Source organism: Octopus bimaculoides, chromosome 13 (genome assembly GCF_046866305.1).
Source record: "Octopus bimaculoides isolate indiv1 chromosome 13, ASM4686630v1, whole genome shotgun sequence".
Lineage (NCBI taxonomy): Eukaryota > Metazoa > Mollusca > Cephalopoda > Octopoda > Octopodidae > Octopus > Octopus bimaculoides.
The window spans coordinates 8,408,319-8,433,318 of record NC_142940.1 but is presented as its reverse complement, the minus strand read 5'-3'; the positions used below and the strand labels follow the sequence as shown (position 1 = coordinate 8,433,318).

The 25,000-nt window shown below is 36.7% G+C and overlaps 3 protein-coding genes across 3 annotated transcripts in view; 2 read left to right on the top strand and 1 right to left on the bottom strand.

The window, feature by feature from the left end:
- LOC106876289 (uncharacterized) overlaps positions 1–4,724 on the bottom strand; it is a 6,062-nt gene extending 1,338 nt beyond the window's left edge. The window contains exons 1-3 of the mRNA XM_014924784.3: positions 4,387–4,724; positions 2,285–2,542; positions 857–937 (exon numbers count right to left, since the gene is read on the bottom strand). Coding sequence (XP_014780270.1) covers positions 857–937; positions 2,285–2,542; positions 4,387–4,477 — 430 coding nt within the window. The 5' untranslated portion in view covers positions 4,478–4,724. The remainder of the gene's footprint in view (positions 1–856; positions 938–2,284; positions 2,543–4,386) is intronic.
- A 2,329-nt stretch (positions 4,725–7,053) lies between these two features.
- LOC106876297 (uncharacterized) lies at positions 7,054–13,934 on the top strand. The gene is made up of 4 exons (XM_089361458.1): positions 7,054–7,464; positions 7,617–7,796; positions 11,222–11,305; positions 13,548–13,934. The coding sequence occupies exons 1-4, from the start codon at positions 7,356–7,358 to the stop codon at positions 13,694–13,696; spliced, it is 522 nt and encodes a 173-aa protein (XP_089217584.1). The 5' UTR covers positions 7,054–7,355; the 3' UTR covers positions 13,697–13,934.
- An 8,850-nt stretch (positions 13,935–22,784) lies between these two features.
- The window catches only part of LOC106876290 (uncharacterized), a 7,394-nt gene continuing 5,178 nt past the window's right edge, over positions 22,785–25,000 (top strand). Inside the window, exon 1 of the mRNA XM_014924785.3 lies at positions 22,785–22,965. Within this exon, the coding sequence (XP_014780271.1) occupies positions 22,878–22,965 (88 nt within the window). The 5' untranslated portion in view covers positions 22,785–22,877. The remainder of the gene's footprint in view (positions 22,966–25,000) is intronic.

The following is a 25,000-nucleotide window of genomic DNA, read 5'->3' as shown; positions in this document are numbered from 1 at the left end:
TACTTATGTTTGTACTTAAATACCGCTAACTTAGGGGACATAAATAAACTAGCACACACACACATACATATGTCTACTATATGCCATTTTAAACTTGTGATTACCTGTGTATACTTTTGTAAATGTGTGTAAGTGTATGTGTGTGTGTGTCACGTCCTATAACTGCCTGTCTCTCTACTTTTGTAGGGTCTTCTCTATTGCTGTCACATGTCTTGATCTCCCTCTCTCTCTCTCTCTCTCTCTCTCTCTCTCTCTCTCTCTCTCTATATATATATATATATATATATATATACATATATATATATATATATTTATATATATATATATATATATATATATATATATATATATATATATATATATATATAAATATATATGTATGTATGTATATATATATATATATATACACAGGAATACAATGGAGTGTTAGGTAACAACCGATTGGTAAGGTCAGCTGTGATGGATATATAATACTGTATATTTCGAATAATAAGTGTATATATATATATATATATATATATATATATATATATATATATATATATATATATATATATATATATATATATATGTATGTATGTATGTATGTATACGACGGGTTTCGCCTACCAAATTCACTCATAAAACAAGCCGGGTTCTATTGCAAGAAAGACTTACCCAAGATACTGGATAGAGGGATTGAACCAGAAACGACTTGGTTGCAAAGCGAGCTTGTTAACCACACGATCATGTCTTTGCTTATAGGTATATTAACTTTATTCGGACATTACGGCACAATTTGAGAAAATTTGATTTTATTGTGAAATGTTACGAATATTCCATGTACTACAAAAATTCAAAGAAACACCTTACTTACTGAAATATTTGGTCAATTGATTATCGTTCATCGTCATTTTCACGCGAAAGAAGTAATCATCATAACGTATGTCAAAGGTAACTGAAAGAAAAAAATCTCATTAAATATTTGACAAGTAACTGAAAGAAGTAATCTTCATAATTTTGAGTTGGCAAGAAAGTAATTTAATTTTTCGCAAATAGAGTTACGATTTTTTAAAATGACTTTTGTCAATGTTATGATTTTTTCCCTTCTGACATTTGATAGCCGTTACTGTTAGCTTACATTAGAAGCAAATTGCGCATAATTTTGTTTACAGATATTAGTTCAGCATCAGTTTTAACCTGCAGTGCAAAAACGAACATTTCCCCCATATTTTGTTATTTTTTTAACATAAAGACATGAAAGCTGTTGAGACTCACATAATGTACATGTCAGAAATGGTTTTAAAAAATCCGTTCTTGACATTTTTCACTGAAAGATGACCAACGTTCTGGTCGACCTACTGAAGTTGATGATGACCGAATCAATCAAAGTCATAGTTGAATCTGATTGTCATATAACTGTGTGAGAGATTGAAGAGAGGTTATGTTACATTCAGCCTGATCGCTCTGATTTACTTTCATCCTTGTATGTGAGCAGGACATAATTTTTCTCTACGCGTCCATCGCCGCTGGACTGTACAGAATAGAAAATGGATCAAGAAATGAAACGATAGTGACACATCTGTACGTCATTGGATTCGAGTGACAAAAGCTTGTACAACACTTTCACTACTTTCTCGGATCCCGTAATAGGACCCAGTGACCCAGTCCATGACGACTGGTACTATTTTGACTAAAAGTTTTATGTCAGAGTAGTTTTCTCCTAAAAGAGCTGCCTTCCAGACGGCTTTCTTAAGAATAGTGGGAGTATCCAACCGCTGGGAAATCACTTTAACTCGTAGATGGGAGCCTAGCAGGTACATCTGTTTCGGGTCAGCACAGACCTGGAAGTAATGGTAACTAAGAGGTGACTCTATACTCCACACAACACCAGAACTCCACCATTGGATCATTATCACTGCAACTCAATTTCGAGCAGTGCCATAGCTTGATTGCTCTCTTGAATATGAACCGCACCGATGTTACTCCTCAGTCCTGCGTGCGATCTATACTCAGTAAAAAAAAGCTAGTAACATAAGAAATTTAAAATAATAAAAAGATAAAACTTGATGTGCCCCAGCACGGCCGCATTCTAATGACCGAAACAAGCAAAAATTAAAAGTAAAAGATAGTTGTCTATTTAGTGAAACAAGCTTATAACAAAATCAAAATATCTGGCTGCGATTAATTTACAAATTACTGGATCAGCGCTGATGATCGGAAACGAGTAAGTCCGAGTACTGGAAGTTGAAACCTTTCAGTTATAATATATCAAAGAATAGATATAAAATAAAACAAAACTCACTATAGAGTCCAACGTAATGTATGCCGGTCACTTGGTAGCAAGTGTAATGGAAGTTTGAACCATTACAATTCATCTCTCCTATATTGTCTGAAAAATTTTCACACTTTGATATACTTTCCTCCGCTCTGCTTTCATCAACATTTCGACTCATTTTCATTATTGCCCCATCATCTCCATTCTCATATATTGGTCTATGCCCATCTTCAACTAGCCTGTGTAGCAAAGATTCAGCACCAACTCTATTCGTAATTAAACCATCTAGAAAAACAAAAGCAATAAGATGTTAGAGGAAAAAGTATGAAGAAATAAGTAAAAAGGAAGACAGTAAAAAGAAACAAACACGACATTCACTCAATATTTATTGCTTTCAATTGTGAGTTTAAGAGGGGAATCAATTATACTGAACTTCAATTGAGGGGTATCAAATACGTGGTGTCCTCTGGTGGCCGGATAATGCAAGGGAGACAATAATTTTTTAATAATGTTTAACCGGATTACGTATTTGAATTTGAAATCGAGGATACATACACTAGTTTCAGTCAATGGATAACGGCCATGCTGGGGCACTAGTTTGAGAGATTTTGTCGAACAAATCAACCCAAGTATTTATTATTTTATGCCAGGCACATATTCCGTCGGTCTCTCTGGTCAAACCGCTAAAATACAAGGACACAAACGAACCAAAACCAATTGTCAAACGGTGAGATACAATGGGGGTGGACAAACATAAACAACCTTCACACCACACATATACATCGAGCTTCCACACAGTTTCCCCTCTACCAAATTCACTCACAAGTCATTGGCAGAAGTAGAAAGAACTTCTTCAAGGTGTCGCTCAGTGGAAATGATCTTGAAACCACATGGTTGCAAAGCAATCTTATCACCCAAACCAAGATGGATTTTTTCGCTCATTTAAGATTATCGAGATATTAAATTTTCTAGTCTTTGGTACTCTTAGATATTGTCACGTACTTATATCACTGCAATATATAATATTTAAACTACCGTAATTATGTATTGTTTACATATTTGAACCAAAAACAGCCGTGAAACGTAAATTTGGTTTTTACTGTCACACAAAACAAACGTGTGCGCGTGTGTGATTGTATGTTTGTCTATATGTCTCTATCTATCTATCTATCTATCTATCTATCTATCTATCTATAGATATACTCTTTTACTCTTTTACTTGTTTCAGTCATTTTTACTGCGGCCATGCTGGAGCACCGCCTTTATTCGAGTAAATCGACCCAACGACTTATTCTTTGTAAGCCTAGTACTTATTCTATAGGTCTCTTTTGCTGAACCGCTAAGTTACGGGGACGTAAATACGCCAGCATCGGTTGTCAAGTGATGTTGGGGGACAAACACCGACACACAAACATACACGCACACACACACATATATATATACATATATACGACGGGCTTCTTTCAGTTTCCGTCTACCAAATCCACTCACAAGACTTTGGTCGGCCCGAGTCTATAGTAGAAGACACTTGCCCAAAGTGCCACGCAGTGGGACTAAACCCGGAACCATGTGGTTGGTAAGCAAGCTACTTACCACACAGCCGTTCCTACGCCTATATATGCATACATACATATACATATACATACATGCGCTTATACATACATACATACATGCATACATACACACATACATAATGATATGTAAATGTAAGATCTAAGGATCGAAGAGTAGGAAGTTAGTAAACTTCGTGCAGTCTGCAGAAGGTGTAAAAAACAACTTTCTACTTTCAGGAACAATGGTGGTTTATTGAGGTAGAAGGTTATAGGTTTTTCCCCCATATCGAAGTGCGATAAGCTGGATAAAGTTAATTTGTAGTTTACGGTAACGAACTAGGGTTGCCATGCATGGAAATAAAATCCAAACGAGGGAATAGAGCAGGTATAATCCTGGCTACATATGTTTCCTAGCTAGCAGAACCTGAGAAGTAGAAATTACTCAAAATAAAAATCCGAAGCAAAACGAAAAAAGAAAAACAAAACAGGAAATACTACGGGAGAACTCAATAAATAAATAGAGAAAAAGAATAAAGACAGAAAGGAAGAAAAGAAATAATAATTTTAGATACTTACCATTCCGTTGATCCTCAGTTTCATTTCCCAAAGTTTGTGCGGCTGCATAAAAAAATATGAGTAATATATACAGAGACGGAAATTTCACCATTGTTTTTCTTTTGATTCTCAAATGGAAAGCACCCGAGTATGGCAAGATTAACGCCTGGTCTTTTTCCACAAAATATACGATCAGACACCAACTACAATAGTGGGGCTAAGCACGCATAAGTAATATATCGTATAAAGTCACATGGATTCCTTTTGCAGTTTATAAGAGCGTAATTTTTTTAATGTACTTCGTCTGTTTTTTGAAAGAACCTATTGTTTGCTTGTTGATAAAATAGTTTTCGAGTGTATATGTAAGTTCCAAGTACTTTTCAAGTGTACATGGGTTTCGAAAAAATAAGTGTTCCGGAGAATATTTCATTTTTTTTACAAGTAATACACGGACACACCCTCACGATTACGCACACACACACACACACACGCACGCGCGCGCGCATATACATATCTATACAACACGAACAAACATTTACGCACATACACATACACATACACACATATATAACACGAACAGTCATTCACACACTCACACACACACACACACACGCACACACACACAAACACACACACAGACGCACATACATATCTATATAACAGGAACAAACATTTACGCACACGCACACACACGCACATACACACACACACGCACATACAACACACACACGCACATACACACACATATATAACACGAACAGTCATTCACACACTCACACACACACACACACAAACACACACACACAATCTCGTATACTCTCACATATTCACATAAAGACGTGCAGATGGGCATACACACGCAAACATACGCTTATACGCAATCATGCTCACACACACACACACACACACACACACAGCACACACACATATATATATATAATACGCACAGACATTCACACACATGCACACACGCATATACACATACACACACCCATATAATACGAACAGACATTCTCACGCATGCGCGCGCACTTACACAAACTCACAAGCACGCATTCTCATACATATTCACGTAAACACACACCGACGCGCATACACACACGAACATACGTTTATACGCAATCACGCGCGCGCACACACACGCACACACACACACACACACACACGTTTCAGGTCATCCCATAGGTTCTGTTTTTTTAAAATTGAATGAAATTTAATGTATTTTAGAATGTCTAATGAAATTAAAATTTATTTTTATGCATTTTGTGTACATTTAAACTAATTAAATATTATTTTACAGAATAACAGACTTAAAATTTCTTAGATTAAAATCCTTTCGAACATGGAAGTATCCAAAGAGCATTTAAGGCACATAATGCTTTATGAGTACAAAAAAAGGAAACTCTGCAAGCGAAGCGACTCGAAACATACACTCAGTTAATGGGAAAGAATGCTTGAATGAAAGAACTTGCAGAAGATGGTTTGCAAAATTCAGATGTGGAGATTTCGGCCAGTTGAGTTTGATGAGAAGCTCCTTGAGGCATTACTTGAAGAAAATCCTGCATTATCAGTTGAAGAATTGGCAATAAAGCTTAGTTCAAACCATACAACTGTTCATCGTCATCTTCAACAACTTGGAAAGGTTCCTAAACTTGGAAAATGGGTGCCTCATGAATTGTCCGAAAGCAACCGCAAATCCCGAGTTGTCATCTGCTCTTTTCTCTATTCTCGCGAACTCATTTCACCCTTTTTGGATAGACTTGCAACTCGTGACGAAAAATGGAAAAAGGGAAAAAGCTCAACCACAACCGAGAAGGAAACTTCAAGGAAAAAAGGTTTTTCTCTCTATCTGGTGAGATTGCAAAGGAGTAATTCTTCTTTGAATTGTTACCACCTAATGCAACAATCAATGCTCAAATCTACTGGCAGCAATTAGAGCGTTTGAACCAAGCTTTGAAGAAAAAAAGACCCGCATTAGTGAATCGAAAAGGAGTGAAGTTTCATTAGGACAATACACGACCCCACTCTGCAAAGATCACATCACAGAAGATCGAAGAGCTTGGTTGGAAAAAAATTCCTCGTCCACCTTATTCTCCGGACCTTGCTCCTTCAGACTACCATTTGTTTCGTAGTTTACAGAATCATTTGGGGTCATAACTTTCGCAAGCTAGTAGGAGGCCGAAACTGACATTTCAGAGTTCTTCGCTTTGAAACCAAAAGAGTTTTACATTGATGGAATTAAAAAGCTTGTAAATAGATGGAAGGAAGTCATAGATAATCAGAGAAAGTACATTGATGATTAAATTTCAGTTAAATATAATCCACTAATAAGGCTTTGGTCGGCCCGAGGCTATAGAAGAAGACACTTGCCCAAGGTACCACGCAGTGGGACTGAACCCGGAACGATGTGGTTCGTAAGCAAGCTACTTACCACACAACCACTCCTATTTCTTTATTTTTTGATATTTATTCATTTGTTTATTTATTTATTTATTCATCAAGTGTTTTTTTCGCAGAAATTTGAAAAACAAAAGCAAACAAAAAAGAAAAAAAGAAAAGAAGAACTATGGAAACTTAAGATAAGAATCTCAAGTACACACACACACACACACACACACACACACACACACACTTGTAAACATAAGTGCTTGTGTAATATGTGTGTACTCTACCATAGACAGCTATGTCTGTTTATAAAACATATATACACCCATATTTATGCATACACGCGTACATACATATCAGAAATACATATACATAATGTATGTATGTATATATATATGTATAAAATAAAATACTTGTGTACACACACGCATGTATATATGAATACTGATGTATACGTTTAAAATTCATATGGACACAGAAACGCAGGCACACACACGCACACATACTCGCTAACACACACAGACATATATCTTGTCTTCGTTCCTATATAGTCCAAACACCTTCAGACACACACGGACGCATATTTATCCTCAACGTATCATACGATGAAGATGGCTCTAGTAATGTCACCTTTCCGATTATCAATATTATTAATCTTCACATCTTTGGCTGTCCTGGCTTTCTCCAAGAATGTTATACACGACCAAACTGAAGGTAATTTAACTGCTTCTATCTATCTATCTATCTATCTATCTATCTATCTATCTATCTATCTATCTATCTATCTATCTATTATCTATCTTTCCTTTCCAGGATCACTATAAATCACACTTAATGTTCCTATTTTTTAAAACTTCATTTTGTAGTTCTCTCACTCAATGCCGGAGATGTTGACAACATTGCAATTACCAATAAAAAATGCGTCTGCAAAAACGAAACAGCCTTTTTCAGCTTGGAGATGTTACCAACAAGGATTCGCTGTAAATGTAACACCTATCGATCAACCACAAGTTGCGTCATTGAGTCAGTGGTACACGACTTATATGGTGAGTTCTTCTTCTTCTTCTTCTTCTTCTTCTTCTTCTTCGTCCTCTTCGTTCTCTTCCTCCTCTTCCTCTTCTTCCTCCTCTTCGTCCTCTTCCTCTTCTTCTTCCTCTTCCTCCTCTTCGTCCACTTCCTCCTCTTCCTCCCCTTCGTCCTCTTCCTCCCCTTCGTCCTCTTCCTCCCCTTCGTCCTCCCCCTTCCCTCCTCCTCTTCTTTTTCTTCTTCTTCTTCTTCTTCTTCTTCTTCTTCTTCTTCTTCTTCTTCTCCACCACCACCACCTCCTCCTCCTCCTACCCCTACCCCTTCTTCTTCTTCTTCTTCTTCTTCTTCTTCTTCTTCTTCTTCTTCTTCTTCTTCTTCTTCTTCTTCTTCTTCTTCGTCCTCTACTTCCTCTTCCTCCTCTACTTCCTCTTCCTCCACTTCGTCCTCTTCCTCCTCGTCCTCTTCCTCCTGGTCCTCTTCCTCCTCTTCTTCCTCGTCCTCCACTTCGTCCTCCACTTCGTCCTCTTCCTCCTCCTCGTCCTCTTCCTCCTCTCCGTCCTCTTCCTCCTCTCCGTCCTCTTCCTCCTCTTCGTCCTCTCGACCTCTTCGTCCTCTTCCTCCTCTGCTTCCTCCTCTTCGTTCACTTCCTCCTCTTCTTCCTCTTCCTCTTCCTCCACTTCGTCCTCTTCCTCCTCCTCGTCCTCTTCCTCCTCTGCTTCCTCCTCTTCGTTCACTTCCTCCTCTTCTTCCTCTTCCTCTTCCTCCACTTCGTCCTCTTCCTCCACTTCGTCCTCTTCCTCCTCCTCGTCCTCTTCCTCCTCTGCGTCCTCTTCCTCCTCTTCCTCCTCTTCCTCCTCTTCGTCCTCTCGACCTCTTCGTCCTCTTCCTCCTCTGCTTCCTCCTCTTCGTTCACTTCCTCCTCTTCCTCCCCTTCGTCCTCTCTCTCCCCTTCGTCATCGTCCCCCTCCTCCTCTTCTTTTTCTTCTTCTTTTTCTTCTTCTTTTTCTTCTTCTTTTTCTTCTTCTTCCTCTTCTTTTTCTTCTTCTTCCTCTTCTCCACCACCACTTCCTCTTCCTCCTCCTCCTCCTCCTCCCTCCCCTCCCCCTTTCTTCTTCTTCTTCTTCTTCTTCTTCTTCTTCTTCTTCTTCTTCTTCTTCTTCAGTGTGAGAGCAACACATACCTTCAGAATGACACTGCGATACAAATGTTCTAAGCGCAATATACCCACGATGAATGCCTGTCTAATAATGGTACATCATGCGCATGCCTCACACCCATATGTGCGCGACATGGTGATATCGTATCAAGATAAACAGCTCATGAGCTTGCAGGTGGGACCCAGTTAGAATTGTCTTCGAGTTAAGTGTCCCATCCCACTCAAAGTTTCCCCGAATAAGGGTTGCAAAAAGATGTCGAACGAAAGACCCATGTTTTCAGATGTGAATTATTCAAACCCTAAAGAATTCCCATCAACACATGGCTATGACGCTCGGCCTCTACTTCAGCTCGTGAGCAGAGATACACAAGTCGTCGACCACTAAGGTACCTGGTTAAGGTCAAGCAAATGACAAGTAAATCTGTGGTATTGAGCAGAATATTTGCTGTAGCCGATATGGACCAAGACAAAACATGTACATATTAAAACTGCCAATCAGGCAAGATCAGAAGTATGAGAGCCACTGCTCTCAGGGCACTATTATTATTATTATTATTATTATTATTATTATTATTATTATTATTATTATTATTATTATTATTATTATTATTATTATCATTATTATTATTGTTGTTGTTGTTGTTGCTGTTATTATTATTATTATTATTATTATGTTTATGAAAAAGAAAAACCAAAATGCTACTTTCTTAAAATTGGGTACATTTTAACTTTCTTTATATAAATAAATTAAAAGAAGAATGTTTTGGTTTGGTTTTTACATGTTTCGATTTTTGAAAAACCTTCTCAAAAATATGCACTAAAATGGAAAATGTAGAGAGGAAAGAGCTATTTATAAAATAAAGTGGTACTGACTCTGACCGCAAATTACTACTATCTGTGATGGTAAATTAAATAATGTGGGTCAAGACTTGTTTTCTATAGAAGTGGCTGTAGCAGTCGAATAATTAGCAGCAGTAATAATAATAGTCGTCGTGGTGAAGTTGTTCCCCCTGGGAAGAAGAGCGAGCTAAGCTCGATATATACGTATTACACCTTTGAATTACGTAAAACTTGTTCAGATTGGGTTGGATACATATGTATTCTGGACTTGCCTTCTCCATCTCCTACATTCTTTGATATATGTGTACATACATATATACATGCATACACACACACACACACACACACACACACACACACACACACACACACACATATATATATATATATATATATATATATATCCACCTCTACCCCCACCCTCAGCCTAACCCACACCCCACCCTTGCTTTCCCCCACTCTCGCCTCCTCACCTCCCAACACCATCACATCACACCACACACCACTACACCATACCACCCAACACATCCCGTCACACCACACCACCACGCACACACCAGCACTGACCAATTCCCAGCCCCACATTTTCACACCTACACATACACACACGCACACGTTAAGATCACCAGCCCTCTTCCACACACACATACGAACTCTCTTATACACACGTATGCGCACATTCGTTTTGGGATCACCACTACTTTATTAATCTCCCCTTCTTCCTAGCTTTCCTGTGTGACCCTTCTGTCTGGCATTCGCCATGATAGATCGCTAGCCACCACATTCTTTTTTTCTCTCCTTGTTTGTTTCTGTGTTCCTTTCTGTGGAAGAGCGTAGGCTCGAAACGTTAAAGACTTTTTCACTTCCCGAGCGTTATACTAATACATCTGTTTATTGTCTACACTGCTTGTCTTCGTCTTTTGTTTTTTTTGTAAATTCTACCCCTATTTATATATATACATATATATGTATACACACACACACACACACACACACACACACACACACACACACACACACACACACATATATATATATATGTATATGTATATATATACACACATATATACATATATACATATATATATATAATATATTTTATATATATACATTATAAATATGTATGTATATGTATATATTCATATATATGTGCATGTGTATGTGTGTATATGATAGGTCCTCAAGAGACCGAGTAAATAAGAATAAGAACAGTGGTTTAAGAAGTAAGTATCGTTGTCGATTCGATCAACGACAACTCTTGAAGGCAGTGCATCAATATGGTTACATTCCATTGAATGGGACATTATATAAGACTTGCCACTTAAGGTGCTGTCCTATAAATATCAAATAAGGTGATTGCAGCAATATGTTTATCACAAATTATTTCTATATACTGTATACTGCTTTTTTTTTTTTGGTGAAACTAAATTAAAAATTATTTTCTTTCAGCATGTTTTGTGTTCAAGGTGTTACCGTCATTGTACGAAATAAGTGTTTACTCCAGAGGTGTTCCGTTAGGAACACAAAAAGGCTGTAAGTAATATGCTCTCAATTGTGTCGTTCTGTCACCATTAATACAACTTACCCATAAAATGAACCAGCAATCAGCCAGATATCCTCCCTGTGTCCATAGTTACCACCACCACATAGCATACACACGCAGTTACCACCACCCATATACACAAACATGCACTCATACACACACGCTACTACCCGCAACCCCCGCACGCACAAACCCACACATACCCACACATACCTCGTTTTCTTACACTCTCCTGTCTTAGAAAGAACTTTTTCTTCGTCGTCCATTCCATTCCTGTCATTTCAAAATGTAACTTCATGTGGATTGTTGGCGATTTCTTTTTCCCACCGTCTTCCTTCCGTTTTGGTCTTTCCTCTGTCTCCTGTTTCTGAAGGAGAGCTTTGCCCGAAACGTAGAACTCCCTTTCTTTCCTTCCCTAAGTGTCTTTTGACACTTTGCATGTACCACGTGCTCACGTTGTTGTTTTTTCTTGTGTTTCTTCTTCGTTATTTTTTATTAACCTTATATACATATACATATATTTCCCGTCTGGCCGTATAGCCTTTTCTGTTTGTTTTCCTGTCTTGTTTTTTGTCTGCCACTACATTACTCCATGGCAAGGTTTAATTTGTGTATACAAATTTAATTTGCGGTCCATGGGAAGAGCCGTTTTAGCGATGGGTCCTGCCCAGCTCTTCGAAACGCCGGTGTTAAAACGGGGGTAGCTGATGAAGAAGAATGTTCTCTATTTGGCTTGTGTGTTTTCTCGTCTACGTTTTGTTTGCAAAGTCCTGTACCCAGATATGCACCTATACATACAGGTGGATGTCAGTATGCACATACCTGTACGTATATATGCATATACTCATTTACTATTTGTTTATATATATATATATATATATATATATATATATATATATATATATATATATATATATGCGAGTAAAAATAAATACAAAAAAGGTGTTTTTTTTTGTATGATTGTGTATAGAGGAATATATTATTTTGTTTAAAAGAGTTCCAACACTGTCTGTTTTTTTATGTTTTATTTATATTCCTGCAGAACCAATGTGGGGTATAGAATATGGAATATACAATATATAATATAATATAAAATAAAATAAAAATGGATGGCACCATGAAAGAAAGTATTGAATGTAGATGAAATATTGAGTGTTCAATATAAAGGACCAAATATATAAATATAAATATATAAAGGCAACTCGAGTTTCAGTCTGTCATACCGGCCATGACGAAGGGAAATAGCCCTGAAACTCGAGTCGCCTTTATATATATATATTTATATATTTATATATTTGATCCTTTATATTGAACACTCAATATTTCATCTACATTCAATACTTTCTTTCATGGTGCCATCCATTTTTATTTTATTTTATTTTATATTGTATATTGTATATCATATTATATATTGTATATTCCATATTCTATACCCCACATTAGTTCTGCAGGAATATAAATAAAACATAAAAAACAGACAGTGTTGGAACTCTTTTAAACAAAATAATATATATATATATATATATATATATATACATATATATATATATATATATATATATATATATATATATATATATATATATATATATATATATATATATATATATATTATCTTTTGCCTGTTTCAATCATTAGACTGCGGCCATGGTGGGATGCAACCTTGAAATATTTTTGGTCGAATGAAACCTAGTATTTTGATTTCTAAGTCTGATACTTATTTAATCGGTTTCTTTTGCCGAACCGATAGATTGCGATGACGTAAACACACAAGCGCTGCTTGTCAAGCGGTGGTGTAGGACAGACACAATATACGGCAAATTTCTTTCAGTTTCCGTCTACCATATTCACCCAAAAAGCCCGAGACTATAGTAGAAAACACACTTTCAAGGTAACACGCAGTGGTACTGAACCCAGAGCAATGTGGTTGGGAAGCAAGCTTCTTACCACACAGCCACGCCCGTGAATCTATCTATCTATCTATCTATCTATCTATCTATCTATCTATCTATCTATCTATCTATCTATCTATCTATCTGTCTGCCTGTCTATCTGTCTATATACATACATGCAGGCATACAGACATGAATACACACACACACACACACACACACACACACACACGCATACACACACACACACACACACACACACACACACACAAACATAGTGCTGATTTTATTTGATTATTTATGTTTTCATGGTTAGTTCTTTCAATTTATTATTTTTCAGATGGGAGAGAAGTATTCTGCTTTTCCAATGGTAAAATTTGCTTCTACACCACTACCAAGATATTTAGAGGCAAATATGAATTTTGCATGTATGCTAATGCGGGGGTTCGCCTCACATTGAGATGTATCCTGCGAGACGTTGTACACTGAGATCTCTATACTCCATTATAAAGAATTAATACTTTCATCCATTGATTATCTCGTTCATAATACAGTTTATGAAAGTCAGGAGCTTCTGGTAGAGGTAGAAGAAAAAATTAAATAAACAGTTCAAATGCTCATTCACGTAAGCATGCAATTCTGAGGATATACAACTTTGTAGATTTATCTTAGCGAAATAAAATCTCAGTACTTCAGCGATTCTCTTATCGCTGACCAAACCATTCAATATTTTTTCTCCGTGTTTTTCTCCTTGTTCTTCTCCTTATCCTTTCTGTTGAAGAGCGTAGCTCGAAACGTTAAAGACTTTCTGTATTCCCGAGCGTTAAACTAATACATCTTTTTGTTGTTTACACCACCTGTCCTCGTCTGTTGTTGTTTTTTTCGTAAATTCTCCTATATATATATATATATATATATATATATTATACATGCATACACACAAACACACACACACGTGTGTCTGTATACATACATATATATATATGGATATATACATATATTTATGTGTGTATATCTATCTATCTATCTATCTATCTATCTATCTATCTATCTATCTATCAGTTTGCCTGTCTGTCTGTCTGTCTGTCTGTCTATCTATCTGTCTGTCTGTCTGTCTGTCTATCTGTCTGTCTGTCTATCTGTCTGTCTGTCTGTCTGTCTGTCTGTCTGTCTGTCTGTCTATTCATCTATCTATCTATGTGTATAGCTTTGCGTTTGCGTTATGTCTCTTCACCACCGCTTGAAAACTGGTCTTTGTGTGTTTATATCCTCGTAAATTGGTGGTTTCGGTAAAATAGACCCATAGAATAATTACTAAACTAAAAAAAAAAAGTACTTAGTCCGATTTGTTCAACTAAACCCGTCAATGTGGTGCCCCAGCATGGCATGGCCGCAGTCCAACGATTGAAGCAAGTAACAAATGTTAAAATATATTTAGTTGGCAACAGCGGCATGAAACGCAACACCGACAGACAACACTTCCCTATACCAGAGAGACATCTCTGAAGCATAACGTCCCTTAAGGATAACACTCAATACAACTAGGTACTCACAGGATTTTGTATTCATTTTTACCATCAAAGATAAAGATAGGTTATGAAGAGATCCGGATTTCAATCTCTATATGGTGACTCATGTCGTAGAAGCAATTTAAAAAACACTAACGCGTCCATACACAAACACACGCACGCACACGCACACACACACTCTCACGTTACTTTCATAAGTATTTCCTATGAGTGAGTTTTAAGAGCTCGATGAAATGTATTGAGCTTCATATTTCCCAGGTTATTATAAAGGTCACAACTAATCTAAAACAATGAGTAATGCTGTAGCATTTACACACCCGCACATATGCACACACATTAAGTATATATATGTATATTCGTTTATATTTATATAAGGGGCATTTCTATAGAATAATGCCACACACTGGACTTCCCAAAATACACACATTTAGTACCGAATGCGAGGAAAAAACAACCAACAGAAGACCAACTTTCTTTTAAATAACTCAACTATGTATCGACCGATTTCGCGATTACTAGAATGAATCTAGACTCCGCTCATCAGCATAGTATTGTTCAGGAAAAACTTATATAAATAAACAGAATTCTCACCTTACCAAAAAACGAACACTGCGTATCCGACCAAGCAAAGGGAATGAAGTTTATCTGTATAAATCTTCAACAAAGAAGCGGGAATACTACTGGGTTGTTTTGGTACATGTGTTGAGACAGGAATAATATATATATATATATATATATATATATATATATATATATATATATGTATGTATGTATGTATTTGATTAATGAGTGAGACGGAAGGTGGATGATACGAGAAAATTTATTGATCATTACAATTTTCGACCCATCTAGCATCGATGCCACACGGGTGCGATAGTGAACATCTGGTCTAGGTGTATCTGTTAGTGTAGATGTGTCTCCTCAGGTGATTACAAGATGTATCTCACTAAAATAAGGTCTGTTCGCAAGATTTCTTCTCCCTATCTGTACACTAAAGCAGTAAAACGGGGTGTTTCAACACCAAAATACTGCCCGTGCAATCCAGATAATCTCAGAAACGCAATGGTAAGAATAAAAATGAAAACACAGGGCCTTAGAAGGCCGAAAAGATTACAGACACTATTTCAACTTACGGAGTTTCAAATTTACGTGACTTTACCGTATAGAGGCCGCTATAATAATAATAATAATAATAATAATAATAATAATAATAATAATAATAATAATAATAATAATAATAATAATAATAATAAAAAGTGAAGGAACACCGGGGAAGTGAAGGAACACCGGGGAAGTTTAACATGTGAGTACGATAAATCACTGCTCCGAAACTTATCCAAAAACATCGGAAATAAAGACATCGCATGGAGCCCAAATATAGCTGACAAAGGGTTGGACTATACCCGAGTAAGTAATACTCATTGAAATTTATTCCTATTTTTCCAAATATAATGATGTATTTTAACTTGATACCTCCACTACCCGCACAACGATCGTAAACACACGTGTTACATCAAAATCAGACCATCTTCGAACCCCAAAACACCATGTACAAAAAAATTACAAACATATTAAATAACACCGGTATTATTTCACCCAAAAATAACAACCGAGAAGTACGTACTGTAAGCTTGTTAAGAAAAAAGTACGAAGATATGAACGTGCAAAACAATCTGACAACAGAAATAAACGAACCGGTACCCTACGAAAACGACGACCGTCAAAATAAAGGGCCGGACGTTGTTCCTCATGTCCCGCAAACAAAACCAAAACGGCATAAATGGACACGTGAGGAACACATTTCGATCCTACACGCCTATTTCACAGCAGTACTCTACCCAAAAAACGAAAACGCAACAACACATACATATAAAACATGGAAGAAAAATAATGTAAATATAGGCCTCGATAAAACAATGAACCCTAACAAACTAGCTAACATAAGAAGATATATTCTAAAAGCAAAAAAAATATCAGAAATAGAAATAGAACAATTGAAAGAAAAAATACATCAGGAAAATCTAGATAGTAGTCACACAGCAATGCCAAATAATAATATAAACACTGAGATAGCAAAACACGAGGACAAACGTAACATTCCCGGCAAAAACGAAGTAAACAAAAAACAACAAACCCAGACCGTAGAGATGTATAATAGTGTACAAAAAGCACCAATCCAGAACACCACAGACAAACATGAATGAAAAGGAAGGCAAAACAAATATAAAGCCTGGAAATAACGAAGGGAAACCTAATAATTACGATACTATGAAAATGAAAATAACCGAAGAACTGAAAACCACAGATCTTAGAATGGACCACAGATTATATCTCCCAAAAATCAAAATAGACAATAAAACAACATCAATAATAAATAGCATAAACCTGGCCGTCATGGAACTAACAACCACAGAAACAACAGGCAATATCACTGAGCTAAATGACATGATATATGCGGCAGCCACTGCAGCCACAAAAGAAGCAGGATACTCACTCAAACCCATCCGAACAGGAGTTCTACCACCCAAACAGACCTTGTGGATAAATAACATCCAGAACAAAATTAAAAAAAAGAGAAAAGATTTATCGATTCTCAACGAAATTAGTAAACAATCAACACTACTAAGTAACAAGAAGAAAACAAAAATACTGTACAAATACAGCATTACAGAAAAAGACTTACCTGAGGCAAAAGAAAAACTAAAGCAAGACATCCTTGCCAAAGCACAGAGGATCCGCCGGTATGAGAAACGCCAACGTTTCTTTGAACAAAACAAACAGTTCAAATCCAACCCCAAAAAACTCTACCAAGAACTGGGTAAAAATAAAATAGACATTACTTCAGCACCAACAGCAGAAGAATTAGAGAAATTCTGGAAACAAATATGGTCGGTGAAGCAACAACCCCCAAAAAGGACCATTAAAACAACGAACTTAGCACCTGAGCAACTCTGGGCCCCTATAACAACTGAAGAGGTCACCCAGACACTGCAAAGACTAAGCAACTGGAAGGCACCTGGACACAACAAGATCCCCAATTTCTGATTAAAACACCTGCCAGCAATGCATAAAAAGCTGGCAGAAAACTTTAACAACATAATAGCAGATCCAGAGACAATGCCTGAATGGCTCACAAAAGGGAAAACCATCTTAATCCCCAAATCCACGGAAACGGAGAAACCACAAAACTATAGACCTATAACCTGTCTCCCTACGATCTACAAAGCCTTTACTGCAATAATATCGCAGAGATTGAGTAAACACCTGGAAAATAACAACCTGTTTCCAGAAGAGCAGAAGGGATGCTGCAAGGGCTCATACGGCTGTAAAGATCAATTATTGATCAATAAAGCCATAACTGAAGACAGCCGCAGAAAGAAGAAAGGCCTCAGTATGGCCTGGGTGGACTACCAAAAGGCTTTCGACAGTGTTCCCCACACGTGGATTCTGGAAACACTAGCCATAAACAAGGTGGCACCAATTATCATAAAATACATAGAGCACTCAATGAACAAATGGCAGACAGTGCTACAGCTCCAAACAAAAGAGGGACTTGTGAAAACGAAAGCCATCCCCATTAGAAGAGGAATATTCCAGGGAGACACGCTCTCTCCACTCCTGTTCTGCCTGGCACTCACACCTTTAACAGAATTGCTAAATAGAACTGGATGCGGTTACAAATGCTATGGAAAAACAGTCAGCCACCTTTTATATATGGATGACCTAAAATTATATGCAAAAAACGACAAAGAGTTAGAAACACTACTACAGACAGTACACGGCTTTACCAAGGAAATAGAAATGAAATTCGGATTAGAAAAATGTGCCAAAGCAACCCTGAAAAGAGGAAAATTAGTTAAAAGTAGCAATATAACACTAGATAAAGCCAATGAAATAAGAGAACTAGACGAAAGCCAACCATATAAGTATTTAGGAGTCAATGAACTAGATAGGATACAACATACACAAATGAAAGAAAAAATAAAGAAAGAGTACTATAGACGAGTTAGATCAATACTAAAAACAGAGCTCAATGCTAAAAACAAGATAATGGGTATCAACACATTAGCTGTCCCAGTTATAAGCTACAGCTACAACATCCTTAACTGGACACTAAACGAACTATGTAAAATAGACAGGAAAACAAGAAAAATAATGACAGGATATAGGATGCACCACCCAAAATCTGACATAGAAAGGCTATATATACAACGCACAGAAGGTGGCAGGGGTCTTATACAGCTAGAAAACTATTATAAAATAACCACTATAGGACTGCAAAAATACCTACTCCAGAAGCAAGGGAAACTAATACAAATAGCCACAAAACACGAGCAAAACAAAAAACTGTTTTCAGTATTTAAGGAAGCTGACAAATACAAACAAGAAATCAATCTACCTAACAAATACGAAGAAGAAGAAGAAACAACAAAAGCTATATAACAAATGAAATCCAAACTAAAACTAGAACAGCAACGGACCATGATAAAACGATGGCAAGAAAAGCCCCTACATGGTAAATACTGGGCTAAACTAAATGCGAAAGAAATAGACAGAGAAAAATCCCAGCAATGGCTGAGAAGCTCAGGACTCAAAGCAGAGACTGAAGGATTTTTAATTGCTGCACAAGACCAAAGCCTCCCCACCAGAAATTACCAAAAACACATAATGAAAAGAAATATAACAAGTAACTGTAGAATATGTGGAGATCGACAAGAAACAATAAATCATATTATCTCTGACTGCCCAGTCCTGGCTAAGAAGGAATATATTCACAGACACGACAGAGCTGGGACCTATATACACTGGAAGCTATGCTAACATTATGGAATAACAACAGAAAAAAGATGGTATAAACACACGCCAGAAAAGGTCACAGAAAACGAGAAAGCAACCATACTCTGGGATATGCCAATACACACAGATAGAGAAATTAAGGCAAATAGACCAGATATAGTTGTCAAAGATCATGAAGAAAAAAAATGCTTTCTAATTGATGTATCAATACCAGCAGATGACAACGTTTCTCTAAAAGAAATGGAAAAAAACTTTCAAAATACAAAGACCTGGAAATAGAGATAACTCGAATGTGGAATCTAAAAACAGAAACAATTCCTATCATAGTAGGTGCCTTAGGTATAATAAAAAAATATTCAGACAAATACATAACAAAAATAGCAGGACTTACAAATATATATAACATACAGAAAATTGCACTACTGGGTACTGCACACATCCTACGCAAAACACTTTCAATACAGTAAACATAAGAGCACCACAGCAAACCACAGCACATACCCAAGGCGCACAGAGCTGCGCTCGGTAGTGAAGTGAAAGCACGTTATAAAAATAAAACTACTGAATAATAATAATAATAATAATAATAATAATAACAACAACAACAGCAACAACAATAATTATAATCATGGTTTCAAATTTCGACACAATTCCAGAGTTAAACGATAATATTGATCACAGTACTCGACTGGTATTTATTTTATCGGTTCCAAAACGATGAAAGGCAAAGTCAGTGACGGTGGAATTTGAACTTCGAATGTAGAGATCCGGAAGAAATTCTTATACAGCACCTCGTCCGTAGCACTAACGAGTCTGCCAACGATCATCATTATGATCATCATCGTTGCCAAGACCCACCACCACCACCACCACCGCCGCCGCCGCCGCCGCTACTACTACTACTACTACTACTACTACTACTACTACTACTACTGGAAAATGGAGCTTGTTCATCCCATGTAAATCATGTATGGTTAAGTACATTAAAATTAGTTTGTAAACAACTTAACAAAAACATAATGATAAGGATGATAACCAGTCCCTCAGTATAGGGATTGTATTTGAGTGTATATATAATCTCCGCTCTTTTGTCTGCTACACTATCAATTTAAGCATCTGCCTTTTCTCTTTGCTTGTATCCGCCGGAAATATATATATATATATATATATATATATATATATATATATATATATATATATATATATATATATATATACATATATATATATATATATATATGTATACACACACACACACACGCACACACACACACACACACACACACACACATATATATATATATATATATATATATATATATATATATATATATATTATATATATATGGAAAATAAGAAGAAAAAAGCGAAAATGCACATTGAATATCAAAAAAAAAAAAATAGATAAAGGTTTTTTTAATGAAAATTAGCGATAAATTAATACAATTAGATGAACTGAGGAATTAAGAGGAATTAAATTCATTATTTTGAATTGTTAAAGAGATTCAAACTAATGAATTTAATTCCTCTTAATTCTATCTAAGTTCATCAACCGTAAAAGAGAGGTCCTAAAATTAAAATAAAAAAAAGGTACAAAGAAATTCCGAAGAAGTTCTCTGGGTTCTTTTACATTATTAACTACGGAACTTCTAATCTCGTGGCTTGGTGACACACCATTTCTCTGTCTGCCTCCGTCTACCTCCGTCTTCGACAATGCATGCAGGGCTGCTATAGGAACTAAAGGATATCGAACCCATAACAGAATATATCTTGCTTCCTCTTTCGTATTATTGGCCTAGTCTAATGTCATCTTTATGAATATTGATTTGCAAAGTAAAGCCAGAAGGTTATTTGCATGCATAACTGCAGTTCTGAACTTTTGCGTATTTAAGAAGTGACTCATCTACAGATATCATACTTGCGCAATACACAAACTATTTCCAACATGGATATACAACCAGATGCTTTAAAGTGGGGGATAGTCAGGTATCCTTTATTTTTTATTTGGTTCTCTCTACTGCAATTATGCTGGGACACAACATTGAACAATTTTAGACGAACGAATCGACCACAATACCTGTATTTTGCAGTTAATCCGATCAACGGAACATCCTTTTCCTTCTGAAATTAATGTGCAAGTGGCTGATCACACCACAAGCACGCGTACCCTTAATGTAGCTCTCAATATCACACAGAAGGGGACAAAGCAGGCTCTTTGAAACACAGGTACAACTAATTTTTGCCAGTTGGGTGGATGGCACAACATGAAATGGATAACATTGGCCTAAGCACCGCCGGGAATCGAACTCACAACCTTACGATCATGAGCCGAATACCCTAACCACTAAGCCACTCGCTTTCACTGATGATAATGATGATGATAATGATGATGTTGATGACGACGACGACGATGATGACACAACAACAAAAAGAGCAGCAGTAACAACATCAACAACAATTCTTTTCTATTCTAGGTACAAGATCTGAAATTTTGGGAGAGGAGGCCAGTCGATTAGATCGACCCCAGTACGCAACTGGTACTTAATTAATCGAGCCCAAAAGAATGAAAGGCAAAGTCGACCTCGGCGAAATTTGAACTCAGAACGTAAAGACAGACGAAATACCGCAAAGCGTTCCGCCCGACGTGTTAACGTTTCTGCCAGCTCGCCGCCTTAGCAACAACAATATCACCGACACCAATACTTCATAAGTAGAAAACTTTATGGAACCAAGGCGGCGAGAAGCTGGCAGAAACGTTAGCACGCCGGGCGAAATGTTGAGTGGTAGTTCGTCTGTCTGTCTTTATGTTCTGAGTTCAAATTCCGCCGAGGTCGACTTTGCCTTTCATCCTTTCGGGGTACTATAAATTAAGTACCAGTTACGCACTGGGGTCGATGTAATCGACTTAATCTCTTTGTCTGTCCTTGTTTGTCCCCTCTATGTTTAACCCCTTGTGGGCAATAAAGAAATAAGAAAACTTTGTCGAACCAAATTTGAACTCAGGCTGATCACAGCAAACTTTTGAACTCTGAAGAGGAAATATACTTCAACGCATTTTCTTTTCCGTGTTGTTTTGATTTTGTTTCAACTTTTTAATTAGTATTTTAGGAAATGTATTAACAAAGCTTAGGAGACCTATCCTAAATATTTTCTTTTTATAGGTGTTCCTGAGCCTTTTGTATTGTTGTACTTGAAACATATATCCACTTGTAGGCCAACGTTATAAATACGAAAGATTCCGTCGAAATGTTATCCATTCGCGTCTCTTTGGCCGAAGCTTCTTTCTCATTAGCGAACGATCCCGTGACGAATTTTGAGAATAGAAAATTGAAATCATTACCATCATGATGACCAGTACAGTTTTTTACTTGGCCCTGCTGTTCTCTTTAGGAACATGTGCTGTGGTGAATATGGCGCCGGAGATAAGCGAAGGTAAGTGTTTCATCTCTTACAACATAATATAGATATGTATACATATTAGCTATCTATTATATATAGGCAGACAAGCAAATAGAGAGACAGTTAGATAGCTACACAAAAATATAGATACATAAATATGTATATATTCATACACGTTCATACACTCACACAGATATGTATTTGAATCTTTTAAATTTTACTTGTTTCAGTCATTAGACTGCGGCCATGCTGGGGCATCGGCTTGAAGAATTATAGTCAATGGAATAGAACCCCAGTATTAAAATTTTTTTACGAATTCTACTTATTCTGTTGTTTTCTTTTGCCGAACCAGAAAGCTAAGGTGACATAAATACACCAACAAAGTTTGTCAAGCAGTGGTGGAGGACAAACGCAGATACAAAAACACCTGCATACATACATACATACATACATACATACATACATACATACAGCCAAAATATACACATATACATGGTAAAATTTCCACTTATTTCTTTACTTTTCTAAAATTTTCGTTGCGTCTTGCAACCTTTTCAATAGTTTTGACTCAAAATAAGTGGAAATTTTACCGGTGAGTGTGTTAAATTATAAGGCACCAAAAGAGAATGACTCTTCCGAGACACAACAGAATATGCTTCAACACACGAACTCACATAAAGAATCTTGTAAACCAAACCCCAAAACGAAATATATATGTGTGTGTGTGTGTGTGCGTGTGCGTGTGTGCGTATATAAATATATATATATATTTATATATGTGTATGTATATATAAATATATATATATATTTATATATGTGTATGTATATATAAATATATATATATATATTTATATATGTGTATGTGTACATGCACGTGTGTGTGTGTACGTGTAAGTGTGCACGTGAGTGTGTGTGTGTATGTGTGTGTTTATGTATGTGTATGTCTGCGCGCCCGCGTGTATGTGAGTTTATCAAATAGGAGATCAAGATACAATGGGAAAGAAATCGGATCCTTGAATATATACAATTTATGATTATGCACACACACACACACACACACACACACACACACACACACACACACACACACACACACACACACACACACACACACACACAGACGGTGGAAGGCGGTGTTCCAACATAAGCGCAGAGTGAATGATAGAGAATTCTGAAATCCTTGAAAATATATTTATCTTTATTGTTGAACTATAAATAATTTTCGTACGGGGTTCGTAGAGTGATTCTTGAAGTCCAAACGAAGTTCAGGCAGTGTGATTCGGATTAAATAATATTTAACTCATTTATATAATATATGAATACATGTATGTTAACTAATTAGTGTAGGTGAACCCGTAGAATCGTTAGAGCGTCGAACAAATTGCTAAGTGGCATTTCTTCCGGTTCTTTACACATCGAGATCAAATCCCACCAAATCAGCTGTTTCTTTCATCGTTTCGTTCGTGGTCAATAAAATAAAGTACTGACCCTCTCCTCAAAGTACCTGGCCTTGGATCTTGGAACGAACTGACATTCCATTCAGAGGGAGTGTCACCGATAGAAACCGGGTAACTGGGCTATATGAGCCCAGGGCACGAGAAAAAACGCCAGAGAGGTCAGTTGTCTTGCTGATGAGAATATTACTTTGAAAATCAATGAGAAAGAAGATAACTATTGTCAACTATTTCGCTTCTAAACGTCCAATTCCTCTTCCCTAATTACTAATTTACATTTATACCAATCATATTAGGTACATTTGGTTTTGTAAATAATCAGAAAACGAAATCAACGAACTAATTCGCACAATACAATACAGTCTGTAAGTGGAACAGTGAAAATATGCGAATTTATTGTCAAATTTAAAATGTGACATTGTTTTCGTTATGTGCATTTCAACGATGCAGGTTTCTATCACCGTAAAAAACCAGTTCCTTCTTCAGCGGAAGAATTTAGACAATTAAAAACAAAAGAGAACATACACTATTTTTTTACCGCTTTTCTTTTACTTGTTCAGTCATTTGACTGCGGCCATGCTGGAGCACTGCCTTTAGTCGAACAAATATCGATC